The following is a 16,292-nucleotide window of genomic DNA, read 5'->3' on the forward strand; positions in this document are numbered from 1 at the left end:
ATCCAGAATTGCCTTCTCCCTGGTAGGCTCCAATACAAGCTGTTCAAAGAATCCATCACAAAGGCACTCTACAAAGTCCCTTTCTTGGGGTCCAGTACCAACCTGATTTTCCCAGTCTACCTGCATGTTGAAATCTCCCATAACAACCACAGCATTACTTTTACTACATGCCAATTTTAACTCCTGATTCAACTTGCGCCCTATGTCCAGGCTACTGTTTGGGGGCCTGTAGATTAGTCCCATTAGGGTATTTTTACCCTTACAATTCCTTAGTTCTATCCATACTGACTCCACATCTCCTGTTTCAATGTCACCCCTTGCAAGGGACTGAATTTCATTCCTCACCAACAGGGCAACCCCACCCCCTCTGCCCACCCGTCTGTCTTTTTGATAGGAGGTATACCCTTGAATATTCAGTTCTCAGCCCTGGCCCTCTTGCAGCCAGGAAGTATCTTTCGTATTCGTATGGTTTTGGTTTGTTGGCGTTTCGGCTTCGTTTCCATTCGGCTTTGACTTCTTTGCTTCGGCTTCTCTTTCTTCGACGCCACGCCCGGGTACCGTTCGGACGGTATGCGAACTGCAGCGGGTCAATGGTGCGAGGGAGGAATGCGCAGATGCGATTGATTAGCCTCTCGAAGCATATCATGACTACCGAGGTGAGGGCCACCGGTCAGTAGTCATTCAAGCAGGCTGGAGAGGCATTCTTTGGCACATGTACAATGGTTGATCTTTTGAAGCAGGCAGGGACCATGGACTTGGCCAGGGAGAGGTTGAATATTGTGGTGAGCACATGTGGTTAAAGTGCACATTGTCAGATATTAATAATGGCCATTTTTATACATTTTGGTTTCACCATGTAGAAATTACAGCTCTGTTTATACATAGTTCCCCCATTTCAGGGCACCATAATGTTTGAGACACTGGCTTCACAGGTGTTTGTAATTGCTCAGTTGCGTAATAATTGCCTCCTTAATGTAGCTATAAGTGTAACGGGTATAGCTTGGACCCAATAGCAGCACAGCATCAGGCAGGTATAATTGGTAATGAGCCTTATTACGATACTGTTACACAGAGAAGTAACACAGGAATGGGTACACCGTACTCACAAAGGCTCAGGATTGAATGAGGGTTCCGAAGAGGGGCAGGCAGGAGACGTAGTCGGGGTAGCGGAAGGTCCGGTAACCAGGAGATCCAACACACGATGCAAACAAACCAGCGAGGGACAGACGAAAGGAGAGTCGAAGCCAGGCAGGTAGTCGAGGAGCCGTTGCAGGGATACACCAAACAGCCCAGGAGAGAGGTAGACAGAAACCAGGAGGTCGGGGACAGAAGGCTGAGGTGCTATCCGGGAAGACGACAGGACGGAATGGTCAGGGGCAGGCAGGTTCGAATCCGTGTAGGCAGTCGGGAAATCGCTGGAGAGTCTTGCATGAATGCTGAGAACAATCTGGCACTATGTGAACGGTGAGGAGAGTCTATATACTGGGTTAATAGGTGATCAGAGGCAACTGAGTGCAACAGGTGAGGAGAGTTAGGCTGATGAGAGGGGAGTGGCAGACAGGCAGGTGAGGAGAAGGAGGTACCAGTGGAAAAGTACTGGGAGGTGAAGTGGATGAGAATGAGGAGAGGGCAGACTGTGACAATAAGAGAGCTAACAGCACCTAGTCTTTCCTCCAGTCTTTACATCACATTTGGAAACTTTTATTGCTGTTTATCAACATGAGGACCAAAGTTGTGCCAATGAAAGTCAAAGAAGCCATTATGAGACTGAGAAACAAGAATAAAACTGTTAGAGACATCAGCCAAACTTTAAGCTTACCAAAATCAACTGTTTGTAACATCATCAAGAGGAAAGAGTGCACTGGTGAGCTTACTAATTGCAAAGAGACTGGCAGGCCAAGGAAGACCTCCACAGTTGATGACAGAAGAATTCTCTCTATAATAAAAAAAAATCCCCAAACACCTGTCAGACAGATAAGAAACACTCTTCAGGAGTCGGTTGTTAATTTGTCAATGACCACTGTCCGCAGAAGACTTCATGAACAGAAATACAGAGGCTACACCGCAAGATGCAAAAATAGGATGGCTGGGTTACAGCTTGCCAAGAAGTACTTAAAAGAGCAACCACAGTTCTGGAAAAAGGTCTTGTGGACAGATGAGATAAAGATTAACTTATATCAGAGTGATGGCAAGAGCAAAGTATGGAGGAGAGAAGGAACTGCCCAAGATCCAAAGCATACCACCTCATCTTTAAACACAGTGGTGGGGGTGTTATGGCCTGGGCATGTATGGCTGCTGAAGGTACTGGCTCACTTATTTTCATTAATGATACATCTGCTGATGGTAGTAACATAATGAATTCTGAAGTGTACAGACACATCCTATCTGCTCAAGTTCAAGCAAATGCCTCAAAATTCATTGGCCGGCGGTTCATTCTACAGCAAGACAATGATCCCAAACATACTGCTAAAGCAACAAAGGAGTTATTCAAAGCTAAAAAATGGTAAATTCTTGAGTGGCCAAGTCAATCACCCGATCTGAACACAATTGAGCATACCTTTTATATGCTGAAGAGAAAACTGAAGCATAAGCTAAAGATGGCAGCAATACATGCCTGACAGAGCATCACCTGGCAGAGAAGACACCCAGCAACTGGTGATGTCCATGAATCGCGTGACTATGCATAAACACTGCTGTATTTTCTACATGGTGAAACCGAAATGTATAAAAGTAGCCTTTATTAAAATCTGACAATGTGCACTTTAACCGCATATGATTTTTTTTCTATTACAAATGTGAAATTGTGGAGTTCAGAATCAAATAATTAAATAAACGGTCTTTGTCCCAAACATTATGAAGGGCACTGTAGATGAGGGAGAGGTTAGCTGATCTAATTCCTCCTTCCATAATTCAAGGATGTTAAAGCCTATTAAAGTGTCACCACCCCTCAGATCAGGACATGGATGGAGTACCTTTCCAAGTACTGTAATATTGCAGGTTTGAAGGTGCAGCTTAGTGAAATGTTATAATGTAATCAAATATGCTTTACTTTGCCTTTAGCTCATCATTTAACATAAAACTGCAGAGATTACCTTGAGGTGGGATATCTACTTCAGTTTGTATGGCCGTGTGAGAAAGGAGGGGAAAAAGCAGCAGGATTCACATTTTGTGACCTCTGCGTTGAGGTGTCTCTGTTTACGAATACCAGAACTGATGCAGTTGATGTTGAGTGATGAAGTACTTGACAGAAGTACTAAAAACCTGTCAATATCCTCGAAAACTACACACTGATATGATTCACTACAGTTATATATGAAGGAAAGGAGAAAAAAATGTATCTGTATAGATGTGACATTATGCTCCTGGCATTCATCAGAAAGACTAAAACCAAATCTTTTTGGAATTTCACATTAAGGAATTATCCAAATGAAATTGTTGCCTGCAACTCATTAGCAAAGGCTAAAAATGGAAAGGAAGATGTCTCCTCAGTGGTATATCAGTCAGGAATTGAATGGCCAAATTTAAAGCAATGATTCTGATCAGAACACTAGATTGCTTTCCAGCAGATTAGCCAGATTAAGTTATACATCATCACATGAAGCAAATAAAGTGTCAGCATTGGAATGATTAAAGGAATCACTGATCAACATTGGACCCTTGTGGAAGAGGAACATTGAGCAGGTCAGCATGGGGAGTAGGAACAGAGGAAGTGAAGCGTTCTTTTAAGGTCACCATTTCCTGGGGCCCCAATCATCCCATCTGATCTAGTGTTTACTGAATCGGAACAAGATAGAACAGAAAATAGAATTTGTGCCTCTGGCATGGTATATCCTAGCTCCTATATCAGTAGAAATATTGAGGAAACTAAATGTTGCCATCCATTTACAGAGGAACAAGTTTTAAAACTTGCATAATTTGAAAGGTTCATACTATAATTTTTCTCGAATTGTTGGAGAAAATTGGCTTGATTTAGCCATTGTGTTGCTAAGTACACGGGCATTTCCCTTCGTTTGTGTTACTAACTTATGATCTGAAAATAGTTTTTGACATTTTACCCAGCAGATTTCCCCCTCTACTTTCAAATAATTAGTTGGCCATTTCAGAAAACACCGTTGTTTGCATTTATTCATCAAGTGTATTGTGGCCCAAGGGATAAACAAATATAGTCATTGCTGATATTTTTAATGTACTCGTGTTTACGAGTCATTGTTTATCTCAATTCAACCAACCATAAGCAAAACAGCCATGACACACATTGATGCCTTAGATTTCCCCATTTAAAATATACTACATTGTATTCCTAGCACTCATGCCAAAACAACATTTAATAAACTCTAGAAAGACACAAAAATCTGGAGTAACTCAGCGGGACAGGCAGCATCTCTGGAGAGAAGGAATGGGTGACGTTTCGGGTCGAGGCCCTTCTTCAGACTCTGTAGTCCCATGGAAAACTAATTGCATGTTATAATTACTCGAAAACATCCATATGAAGTATTGTACAAAATGTTTATTACATCGAACAAGTTCTCTTCTCTGTGTTTTTAAAATTTTCCCACCGTTTTTCATCTTCATTACAATTGTGAAGCCGTTGTCTCTTTGGTAGTAGATGGCTCCACATTCTCGTCACTGTAGTGACTATTGTGCATGAACCTTGATGGCCAAGAAGAGGAAGAGGCCACAATGACTACCAATGCACCGTGATGAAGTGTTTTACGAGGTTCGTTATGACAATTCCTCTCTTGATAAGGACCTAGATCCACGACAATTCACCTACTGCCACAACAGAACAAAAGGGGTTGCAATCTCGCTGGCTCTCCACTCTGCACTGGATCACTCGGACAATAAGAATAAAAACATCAGGATACAGGCAGCATCTGTAGTCAAGTTCGAACCCAGATCTCTGGCAGCGTAAGGCCGCAGCTCAACCGCTGGACCACTGTACTGCCCTGACTGTGCCACTATGCTGTGCTGGGCATTCTGGTGATGAGGTATTCTAAACACCAGGATACCGCTGGCACAATGCAACTGGTAGGCGGCGCGGCTCTGGCCAGCAGCGGCCTCTGACCTGTGCCACTATGCTTTGTCTGGTAGTTTTTGTTATTCTGGTGATGGGGTATTCTAAAACACCAGGAGACCTGTAGATGGATGTCTTGAGCACAATGCAACACACTCATTCGTCATCGGCGGAGCTGGCCGAGCGGGTGAGCGGTATGCAATTGTACGCAGCCTGCAACCCTATATTAGGAACTTTTTTTTCTGTGGACTCCACTAGTCCCTGGGGGGAGACAGATTTCGGGGCTTCTGCAACGGCGAATTCTGCCCGAGTCTCCAAGAAGAATTGGGGCCTAGTTGCCCCGCGCGGCTGGAATGGCCGGACACTGCGAGTACACCGGGGGCTGAGACCTCGCACACTTGAGCCTTAACCAAGCCATCATCTTTGACACTTTGCAGTTTTTTTTTTCCATCACAGTTTGATGGAGTTTAGATAAATGTAATTATGTTGTGTCTGGGGTCTGCTTGTGTGTAATGTATGGCTGCAGAAAACGGCATTTCGTTTGGACAGGCCCTCTCTCTCTCCACTTGTCATCGGGCTCTATGCAATTGTACGCAGCCTGCAACCCTATATTAGGAACTTTTTTTTCTCCACTAGTCTACAGATGCAATCCATTCTGGATCTCCAGAAGAATTGGAAGTTTGCTACACTGGAGTATGAGACACACTTAAGCCACACCAAGATCATCTGACACTTTAGTTTTTTTTTGTTTTAGAGATACTGCTTGGAAACAGGCCCTTCGTTCCACTATTAAATAGTCCACACCAACTGTTGATCACCTGTTCATGCTAGTTTAATCTTATTCCACTCCCATTCCCTACACACTAAGGGCAATTTACAGAAGCCAATTAACCTACAAACCTGCATTTATTTGGTATGTAGGAGCTGAAGCACCTGAGGAAATCCACACGTTCACAGGGAGAACGCGCAAACTCCACACAGTCAGCACCGGATATGAGTATCAAACCCAGCTCTCTGTGCTGTGAGGCAACAGCTCTACCAGGTGTGCCACTGCCCCATCCTACAGCTGCTGGCTTGCAAAGCCAGAGATCCGGGTTTGATCCTGACTAAGGATGCTGTCTGTATGGAGTTCTCACTATGACTGCACATGTTTTCTCCAGGTGCTCCGGATTCATTCCACACCCCAATGATGTAAGGTTTGAAGTTAATTGGCTTTTGTAAAATTATAAATTGACCCTAGTGTGTAGTATGGTGCTAATGTACGGGGCAATCACTGGTCGGCACAGACTCAGGGGACCGACAGGCCTGTTTCCGCATTGTATCACCAAAGTATAAAGAATGCAATGCTGTCCATGTGCAGGGAGACTTTGACTTGAGTGCCCCCAGTTCCTGGGAATGTCATCCCTCTTCCAAAACACAAACTAGCCAGGGGAGAGAGGGCAGCTCTGCCTGATTCCAGCTGTGATCAGTAAACTCTCTATATCCTACTTGCCAATTTGGACTTTGCTACCAATGGTTCCATACAGCAGTTATATCCCTTCCTAAAGTCTTTTTTCCCCTTAAAAAAAATTATGTGGGTCGCATTCTGTCAAAGGCCTTCCACAGTTCCATGCTGACGGGCAAGAGTCCAGACCCATGTCCTACATACAGATCATATTGTTGGGCAACACTAGTTTGTCAGAGATCTTCCTCCCTGGTCCATTGCAGGTGGATTATCTATAACAAGGCAGACTCTACTCAGTTGATAACGGACTTAGCAAGAATCTTGTAATTCACATTTAACAGTGATATGGTGCCATAATGTCTGACCCCAAAGTCACATTCAACCATTCCAATGGTATCCAGCCAGGATTTTTCAATATCTCACTCACTCCCCACTATATATACCATGTCCTGTCTATTTTTCCAATCTAAAGTCCAACCACAAAGGTATCTGCTGCATCAGCCTTTTACCTATTTTATGATGTTGTAGATTTACTCCGCATAATGACAATCAGTTTATGAGAAAGTATGCACTCATCTTGATTTGAGACATTCCAGTATATTGTATTTGCTGTGGCAACTGAATATTGAGATAGTACATGTTACTTAAAAGTCCAGTGTAATTACCCTCAGAAGTTGCACAATGTTTATTGGTTCCAACTCCAAAACAATTTTGTTAATACAAATTTTAATTTGTTGCAATTCTGCTTATCTCAATTACTAATTACAAACGTTCCATTTGCTAACCATTTTAACACCCCTCCCCATTTCCGTATTCACCTTTCGGTCCTGAGCCTCCTACATTGCCAGTGTGAGACCACAGGCAGACTGGAGGAACAGAATCTCATATTCCGCTTGGGGAGTAGCTTGCAACCCAACAGTATGAACATTAAATTCTCCAAGTTTAGGTAACCTCTAACAAACCCCCCCTTCCCCACCCCTTTGGTTCCACACAACACCCCTTTGTTCCCTGGAGCCCCACCTGGACTTACAGCTATTTCTCCCCTCCCTTCCTCCCACATATCTTCCTCTGGCTTCACAATTCGCAACTCTTCAATCAGTTTATCCCGCAGATTCTGCTTTAATCACTGGCAATTCTGGCAATTGTTCCAATCTTCTGCCCATTTGCCTGTGACAACCTATTACCTGCTATGCTTTGTCCCGCTTCTCTTCTCTTCCAGCTTTCTTCCTGCACCCTCCAAACAGTCAGTAAGAAGGGTTCTAACCCAAAATGTCAGCTGTCCATGTTCTCCAGAGATACTGCCTGACCCACTGAGTTACAGTGTCCTTTTGATGAACATACTTCTTGATTTTACACCTGAATGGCTTTGCTCAAACATTAACCTTCCATTCAGTACCGCTGAAGGTGCTTTGTATCACACCCAAATACTTAATCATTTCAAACATATTAGATAGGTTATCCCCTCAACTTCAGTCTTGTCATTTCGTCAGAAAATATAAGGTGCAGTTAAATTCTTCACCTGCATACCATTTTTGTTTAGTTTCTTAAGTGTAGAGTGAGAAATGTTAAAAGTTACACCAACTTAGAATTGAAATTAAATCTACAATTGCTTTCCTGACTGAAACCAAAGGCAATCAAGGTACTGATCGAGGAAAGGACTGCATCACATTACCACAACCTTTGCATGCAAAGCCTCAAAAGGTTTCAATAGGAAATGGTCTGGGAAATTTCATTAATTATCCTTGTCCAAACAAAAATCAAAAATCCAAGCACTTAACTTGCACATAAACTATTATACAACCAAGTTTATAAAATAAATCTAACCATTTTGTGTTACAGGAACATTTTCAAAAGTACAGGCACATATAATCTGTTTTTCAGATGTGCAATCTCATTCTGGTTAACCACAGCTGACTGAGTTACTGTGCCATTAGAGAGCATGTACTACAAAAATTAAATTAACGTAAAGGCTTGCAAAACATATCTTCATTATTGATCTTTTTTTCTCCCACAGCAGTTCATGAAAGATAAAGTTTATTTGCTCTGAAAGTGCTTAGATTGAAATTAATATTAATTTCAAATGCTTTTGCACATTTGCATTTTAATTTGTTAAACTGCTCTGTCATTTAGCAGTACATTAATGTCACTTAAATGACAAGATATTCAAGAAAAATTATATGTAGACAAAATAAAAATCAGCCCATTCATAGATGCAGCAGGTAAAAACAAAGTAGCTATTGAAATAAATTAGGAAGGAAGACTGAAAAAGCTGTATTTCACCCGTCAAAAAGGAAGGCTGCATAGAGTGACAACAGAGTACATACTGGGATTGAATTTTACACAAAATGTGTACATTACATTCCTCCTTTCATTGGTTTTTTTTTTTAACAATCCCCCTGTTTTTATTGGGAAAATAATCTGTAATTTCCATCTCATCCACTCTTTAAACTGACTCCCCCCACACAATAACATTGACTTTGTTTGCTGCATAAAACAGACTGCTGCAGGTCATGTGTCCCAGGCCACTTTATTGCTCCACAGAGTGATGTCGATAAATACTGTTTAGAAAAAGAGAAAAGATGGAGAGATTAACAGAGATGTGGAAATGGGCTTCAAAAGGTTCCTGGAAATGCAGACATCTTGACAAGATGAGGTGAAAGAATTATAGAGGTAGCTTTTATAGTTATAAAATTATTAACAAATTTAAACACAAGAGTGAATTATTTAAATTTAAGGCCGGGGAAGACAATAAGAGTACAAGTGCGATGGATAAGCACAACTTGTACAGGATAGAATTCAGACTGCAGGGTTCCTCAAAACAAGTTTATGGAGCATTGAGGAAGGTCAGGAAAACATTTGTGTATTCATTCTGGATGTGAACAAAAGTCTGGCTGAGGAGGGATTGAAGTAGGAGCTCAATCCTGGTTTAAATGGGCGCCATGCTCTCAGTAATGCAAACTAATGCCCTCTGGTTCTCTAATGAAAAATCCAAGTACTTATTTGCAATCAATAGCATTTTTCAGACTGCTTTCTGAAGGGAAGTTGCATTTTAGATTTAACCCGTGAGCCACTTTTGAGAATATAAACAGCTGATCATTCGACCTGAAGCAAGAGGATAAATTTGACCTTATTGATGTTTATAACATGACGAGGAACAGAGATTGGATGGATAATCAGAGTTTTTTTCCCCTTGGATGAGGGGAAGTCTAAAATTAGAGGGCACGGTTTGAAGTGAGAGGGGAGATATTTAAAGGAGATTTGAGGATCATTTTTTTCCACACAGAAGATGATGGAATGAACTTCCCAAACAAGTGATAGAGATACAATTACAATGTTTTAAAGACATGGAAACAGGTACTTGGACATGTAAGTAGTTGAGGCATATGTGCCTAGTGCAGACAAATGGAATTAGTGCAGATAGGCATCACAGTTGGCATGGGCAATTTAGGCTGAAGGGCCCTTTCTGCGCTGTACGACTCCATTACTCAAATCAGACCATTCAGCTGGTGAAGTTTATCTCACATTTCATTAACTTCTTGACTACATTTTTAGGAGCTGCATGTGCCTGTCAAATTTGTCTAAATTATTTCTGATTATTAAAACATTAACCGTGTTACTCTCACATCTCTGTGACTACAAATTTAGCCCTAAATTCATGTTGACTTGCACATAGCTTTTTGATTGAACATAAGTGAATGCATCAGATAAATGTCCAATTATGGCAAGAATCTGCTGCTGGGGTAAAAAGGGTTTTAATTTATAATTATACAGCAGGAAAGCAGATTAAGCAAAACATATTCATATCTCAGCCAGCAAATCCAAGAAAACTTGAAACCTGGAAACAACAGTGACTTTAGGAAATCATGCCCCATGGTGTAAATTTGTTGAGGAAGAACAGCATATACAAAGAAAATAATAGTATTAATCCTTGCTCTACACAATATATACTCTAGTGGACAAAATGTTTAGAACACTTTTTTCTTACATTTAAAAAAATCTTCATTTGAGATTGGATGGAGCATGAATCTTACAAAATGTCTACAGATGTGCCATAGAAAGCATACTGTTGGGGTGCATCAGAGTGTGGTTTGGGAACAGTTCTGCCTAAGACCACAAGACATTGCAGAGAGTTATGGATGTTGCCGAGTCCATCACACAAACCAGACTCCCCACCATTGACTACATCTTGCATGTCCCACCCCAGTCATTCCTTCTCCTCCCACGTCTGTCAGTGGAAGATACAGAAACTTGAAAGGATGCACTACGAGATCCAGGAACACTTTATCTCCAGTCTTCTGAATGGTTCTTCCATAAGCTAGAGAGAGTACTGTCTGATTTGTCTCTACCGCATTGTGGACATTGGACATTGTGGATATTAGTAGCTAGTATTCTTCATTAACTGCCTCTAACTGAGGAGGATTGCTTAATCTTTTCAGTGTCATTCGCTATTGGTCAGTACCTGTGATCATATTTTCACCAGAATAGAGAAGGACTGGGAGCTGTCCTTCCCTGACATTGGAAATCCAGGAGTGTATTTACATTAATATAGCAGTATCATGATTTTAAAAAAATGAATGATGCAGCTTTATTGAGAGTCATAGTCATAAATCACAAAAACAGGCCTTTTGGCCCTACTTGTCCATTCCGACCATGTCCATTTGAGCCATTCTCATTTGCCCGCGTTTGTCCCATATATCACTAAACCTTTCCATTCCATGTATTTTAAATACTGTTAATTATTCTTAATAATCCTGGCTGCCATGATAAAATTATGCAGTGTCCAGAACAATTGTTAATAACTCAGTGTCCATGTCATTGTGCACTTTGCAACATTTTCAGCTACAAGGATGGGATCCTGTTGGCCTTTATGTTCCTCTGTAGGCTCCATGATCACAGCTTTCTGGAACAGACATCTATAAATAGTGCAGTTGGGCCAAAGTTCCTGCTACTCATTTTCTCCCACTGGAGTACTCCATAACCATGCAATTTTCAGGCTACTTTTTAAATGTCAGCTTCCCATAAAAATGGAAAATTGAAAAACAAAAAAAAATAGAGTTTGGAGACTGGAAGTTGTGTCTCTCAGCAGCTGGCTATTACTATAGCAACAGGATGTTATTATGTAGCTGCCCTGTGTTCCTCGGAGTCTATGCACTATCTATCAAAGATCTTATAGCTATAAGATCTTTGCTATCTATAATGTCGGGGTAGATGGGTAAGAAAAACATATTAGCTCATGGCCCATGCCATTCAGCTCAGGGGAACATCGAAATAAACACCAATTTTTGCTTTTATTAATGAAGCAGAATTATTTTTGTTCATGACGGGCATCCCAAAATACCCAAATTAAATCACCAAGCAAAATCACCACAAATAAATCCTTCATATTTAAATAACTTTCAACAATAAATATTCTATTGTTTTTTAATTACAGCAAATTACAAAGCTATCATCCTTCCACACATGACCATAGTATACATTGTAGTTATTATTTCATTTAATGCCAATTGTGTTTGAAGTAATATACATTACAAACTTGCTTCCTCCAGATCTATTTTACTCCGATTATGATGTTGATGAATGAAAAAAGTTACTTCCTTCAGTGTTTGCAATATCTAATGCTATGGAATAAAACAGCTGGGAAGAAACGGTCTCCGAATCCGGAAGTATGTTTTTTCAAACTTCGGTACCTCTTGCCTGATGAGAGAGGGGAGAAGAGAGACCGGGGTGAGACTCGTCCTGTTTATGTTGGTGGCCTTGCCGACACAGGGTGAAGTGCAGATGGAGTAGATGGGAGGGAGGTTGGTTTACGATACAATATGATACGATAAAACTTTATTTATCCCAGAAAGGAAATTGGTCGTGATGGACTGGGCTGGGTCCACAACTCTAGGCAATTTTGGAGAAAAAAATAGACACAGCTCATGATGTGATGGAAATAATCTGTAAAAATCAGTGTAGTGGAATACAACACCCAAGATTGTGAAATGTCCACCTCTTTGTTAGGCAGTAGCAAGAAGAAGGCTACTTTTATTTGTATTTATTTTAAAATGAAAATAAAACTGTAGATGTTGGAAATCGGAAAAAAAGATCAGGGAATGCCAAAAATCTTCAACAGATCAGTGGACAGTAAAACAGAATTAACTCTCAATGACCTTTTGTCGAGCTGGAGAAGTGAGAAAACATGTGTGTTTAATGCTGAGGAGAGGGGGAAGGCGAAGTGTATAAATGAATGCCTGTGAGAAGGTTATCCAGGTGGTATAATATTTTGGGGGCTATCTGCTTAATAGTTAAATCAAGAAAATTAGAGAACAAAAACAAAACTATATGCTGAAACTGTGAGATGTTGCACTTACCCTTTTAACATGACCAACCCGTCATCCAGAGTCCCTAACTCTCCTTCCAAGCAAAGCAACATTTCACTTGTACTTCTTCCAATCTGTCATACAGCATTCAGTGCTCATGATGCATTCCCTCAACATAAGAGAAGCCAACTATATAATAATTTCAAAGTCAGGAGTCAACAGTATTTGATTGCCTTATGTACCGAAACAGAACAATCAAATTCTTACTAGTTCTTGCTAGTGTAGTTCAAAGTTTAGTTGGAGTTCATAATATTCCACAGCCTGATAGTTTTTGGGAACAAGCTGCTCCAGAACCTTGACTTTACAATTTCCAGATAACAAGAGTGAAATGTGAGCGTGGCCAGGGTGGTATGGGATCCCTGATGAAGCTGGTTGCATTTTGAGGCAGTGCCTTCAATAGATCCCTTCAATGTTGTAGAGGTCAATGCCCACGATAGACTGGGCATTGTTCTCACGCATCACATGGGCAGCCTTTAGCTTTCAGTCATGGCCAGTTAAATTCTCCTTTCCACTCACTTTGGCATCTTGTTCCAGTGAAGCCCAGCACAGCTTGAGAAGCAGCAATTCATCTTTCATCGCGGCACTTGGCAGCCCTCAGGAATCAATAATGAATCCATCAATTTCCTATTTGTCAGAATCTTGTTTGTTGCTGAAATGGCCAGTTCCGATTAAACTAATCTTTTTTAACTCGTTTTTTTTAATTTCTCCGCAAATATCTCCTGAGCTACTGAGTATTTTCCAACACTTTGATTTTATATAATTGGTTAACTATATATAAACAAGCAACCAGAATTGACAACTTATTCTAACTATCAAAAGTGACTCTGTTGACAGTTGAAGTTGGAAATGGCTTAACTACATCCTTGAAAATATATATTTCTTTTTTTTCGACTAATTCCTCCGTTGGATCGTATTTCTTCAATTCCCACACCGCCCTAATTTGTATTCGCCCAGACAAAAATAAGTTGCCGTGGAGATGTTCTGCTGAAACTATTCCTTCTAATTAGAGCATTTATTTAATTAACATCCTATGTCTGAATTTACTGACCCCGTTCTAACTTCTGCATACAAAAGGAACTGGGAGGACTTTTTTTTTGTGGCAGTTATCTCAACAACCTGAACTCAGCCGCAGCAACAGTGTCAATGTGTAATGTTTACTCCCACAAACATTAAGGCTGCCGGCTATGAATTGAAATCCAAGCTTCCTCAACAGCAGGAGAGCAGATGGAGGCAAATATATGATAAGCTTTGGAGAGAGGATGGAGTGAGGAGTGGCGTGGATTGAATTATTGTATTGTTTTAAACTAACATGGGTTGGTTTATTTCTTTTCCAGGAATAGAATAAAAAATATCTATAATGCCAACAAAAGCATGTCCAAGAACAAGAGCCCCAGGAAATTTCCTGGCCAACCCCAGCACTTCACTGTACAACCGACTTGGTAATAGAAGTTCAAACTTTAATGTCTATTAAAACACATCCTCCCTTAATTCATACAGAAAGTGGGGGACAGTGACAGACGTACATTGATTTGTGGATCAGCACTAGAACCTTAATTTATATTAACAAATACAAAATAAATTTGAGACTGCGAGCAAAAATACAGAGAATGCAACCATTAAAAGAGATCAGTGAGTATGGATATGTAGCGGCCGCCACCATGACTGAAACGTCCCGCTTACCTGGCGGGGAGAGCCGGGCTGTCCGCCGGGGCCGCCCGGGGCTACAGCCGCTGTTCGGGGCGCTGGCCTGGGGCCGCCGGCCGTCGAAATGCTGCATCGGGAGGCGCGTCTCCTCTCGATCAGAGGCATCCAGCTGATCGGCCTGCTGGCCAATTCCTCGCCCTTGGCACCGCTTGGTTGGAAGCATCGGACTGAACCGGGGGAGCAGCCGGGGATCCCCGTTCGGCTGGGCACCGCTCATCCTCGGCATCTTTCACAATTGCTCGAAATAAGAAAAAAGGCTCTCTCCTTTCCTCTCCTCCCCACCTCCTCGAAGCGAAACCTTAATCGCAGACGTTAAACTTTCCATCAGATCAGCCGCAGCGTTGCCCCTTTAAATCGGTGGGGGTTTTTCCATCCCTGCTGCCCTTAGTATAACCCGGGATCCTGGCGGGAAACAAACTTTAAAGTCCAACATAAGCAGAATGATCGCAGCCGGTCTGTGTCACCAATATATTCCACCCACTTTTGCTTTTCCTCTTCTTCTTCTTCCTCCCTCCCTCTAACCCCACCCGCTCGGTGCAGAAAACCACGGGAGAGTTTCCGCCCCTCTCCCAGGAAACCTGACTGTAAAACTTTGTGGTGAGTGCAGTAACTTGTGTGTGTGTGTGTGTGAACACACAACTCCGCTGCTGAGGTGCTCTGCCTAATGCTAGCCCCCCTGCCTCACTGGTTATCACTGTGTGTATGTGTGTGAGCCTGTCAATGTGCGTACACCCGACCGATGCCGGCTCACATTGATACAGTCATTCCATGGTTTCAGCCGATACTTTGTGTTCAGCCAAACCTTCCCGGAACCAGCGCTTCAGATCCACCCTCAGACTCGACGCATCGATTCCCGTCGCCGGATGCTGGGTAAGATTTCACTTGCCCTCCCGCTGGCTTCACCACCTGCTCCCATCTGATGAAAGATTCAGAGCATATGCAATAAACAGCAGCTAGCTAACCGGCCTTCCTCTCGTGGCTGATCTTCTACCTCAGCGCCACTTCCCAGCTCTAACCCCTTGTCAATCATTCTCTTAGTATCTAATATTGTGGTGTGTTTTGTTTCCTTAGCAGACTTGAATAAAGAGGAGGCATTGCTTTGAGGTAACCGGTCCAAGTGGATAAGAGCCGTGTACATTTTTCATCCAGAACATGTTCACTGCCTGGAATCTCCTGCCAGAAAGGGTGGAAGATGCGTGACACATTTAAATCAATGGACGTTTCCGAACTCTCCCACCCTTCTCCTCTCCTCAGCCCTTCCTCATTTAATAAAATTGATCCAGAACCCTGGTGATCTCCAAAGTAGATTCCAGCACAAACAAATGGTTGGAGCCACGCACAGTGCCACAAACCCTATTATAGTCACTTCTATCCCTTCCCCCAATCCACCCCTCAAAGCTTGAATTTAATTGCCCTATCTGGGACATATGACAATAAAACACTCTTGACTTTTGACTCTTGAACAAAAAAACAAAGGAGGTACTCAGCGGGTAAGGCTGCATCTGTGGCGGGGAAATGGATAGATGTCATCGGTCCACTGACCTCCACAGATGCTGCCTGACCTGCTGTGTTCCTAGAGACATACAGCACATAAACAGGCCCTTCGGCACAACTTGCCCATGCCGATCAAAATGGCATGATCATTTGCTAGTCCCACCTGCTCTTATTTGGCCCCGATCTGCCAAATCTTTCCTATTTACGTCCCTGTACAAGTGTCTTTTAAATGTTGTTATAGTACCTATCTCAACTACCTCATCTGGCAGCTCGT

The 16,292-nt window shown here is 42.0% G+C and overlaps 1 protein-coding gene across 2 annotated transcripts in view; it reads right to left on the reverse strand.

Moving 5' to 3' along the window:
• Window positions 1-14,923, reverse strand: part of rnf44 (ring finger protein 44) — a 143,230-nt gene extending 128,307 nt beyond the window's left edge. For both annotated transcript variants that reach the window (XM_055643064.1, XM_055643063.1), the window contains exon 1: window positions 14,501-14,923. In XM_055643064.1, coding sequence (XP_055499039.1) covers window positions 14,501-14,750 — 250 coding nt within the window. In that variant the 5' untranslated portion in view covers window positions 14,751-14,923. The remainder of the gene's footprint in view (window positions 1-14,500) is intronic.
• Window positions 14,924-16,292: the final 1,369 nt, after the last annotated feature.

This window comes from Leucoraja erinacea, chromosome 11 (genome assembly GCF_028641065.1).
Source record: "Leucoraja erinacea ecotype New England chromosome 11, Leri_hhj_1, whole genome shotgun sequence".
NCBI lineage: Eukaryota > Metazoa > Chordata > Chondrichthyes > Rajiformes > Rajidae > Leucoraja > Leucoraja erinaceus.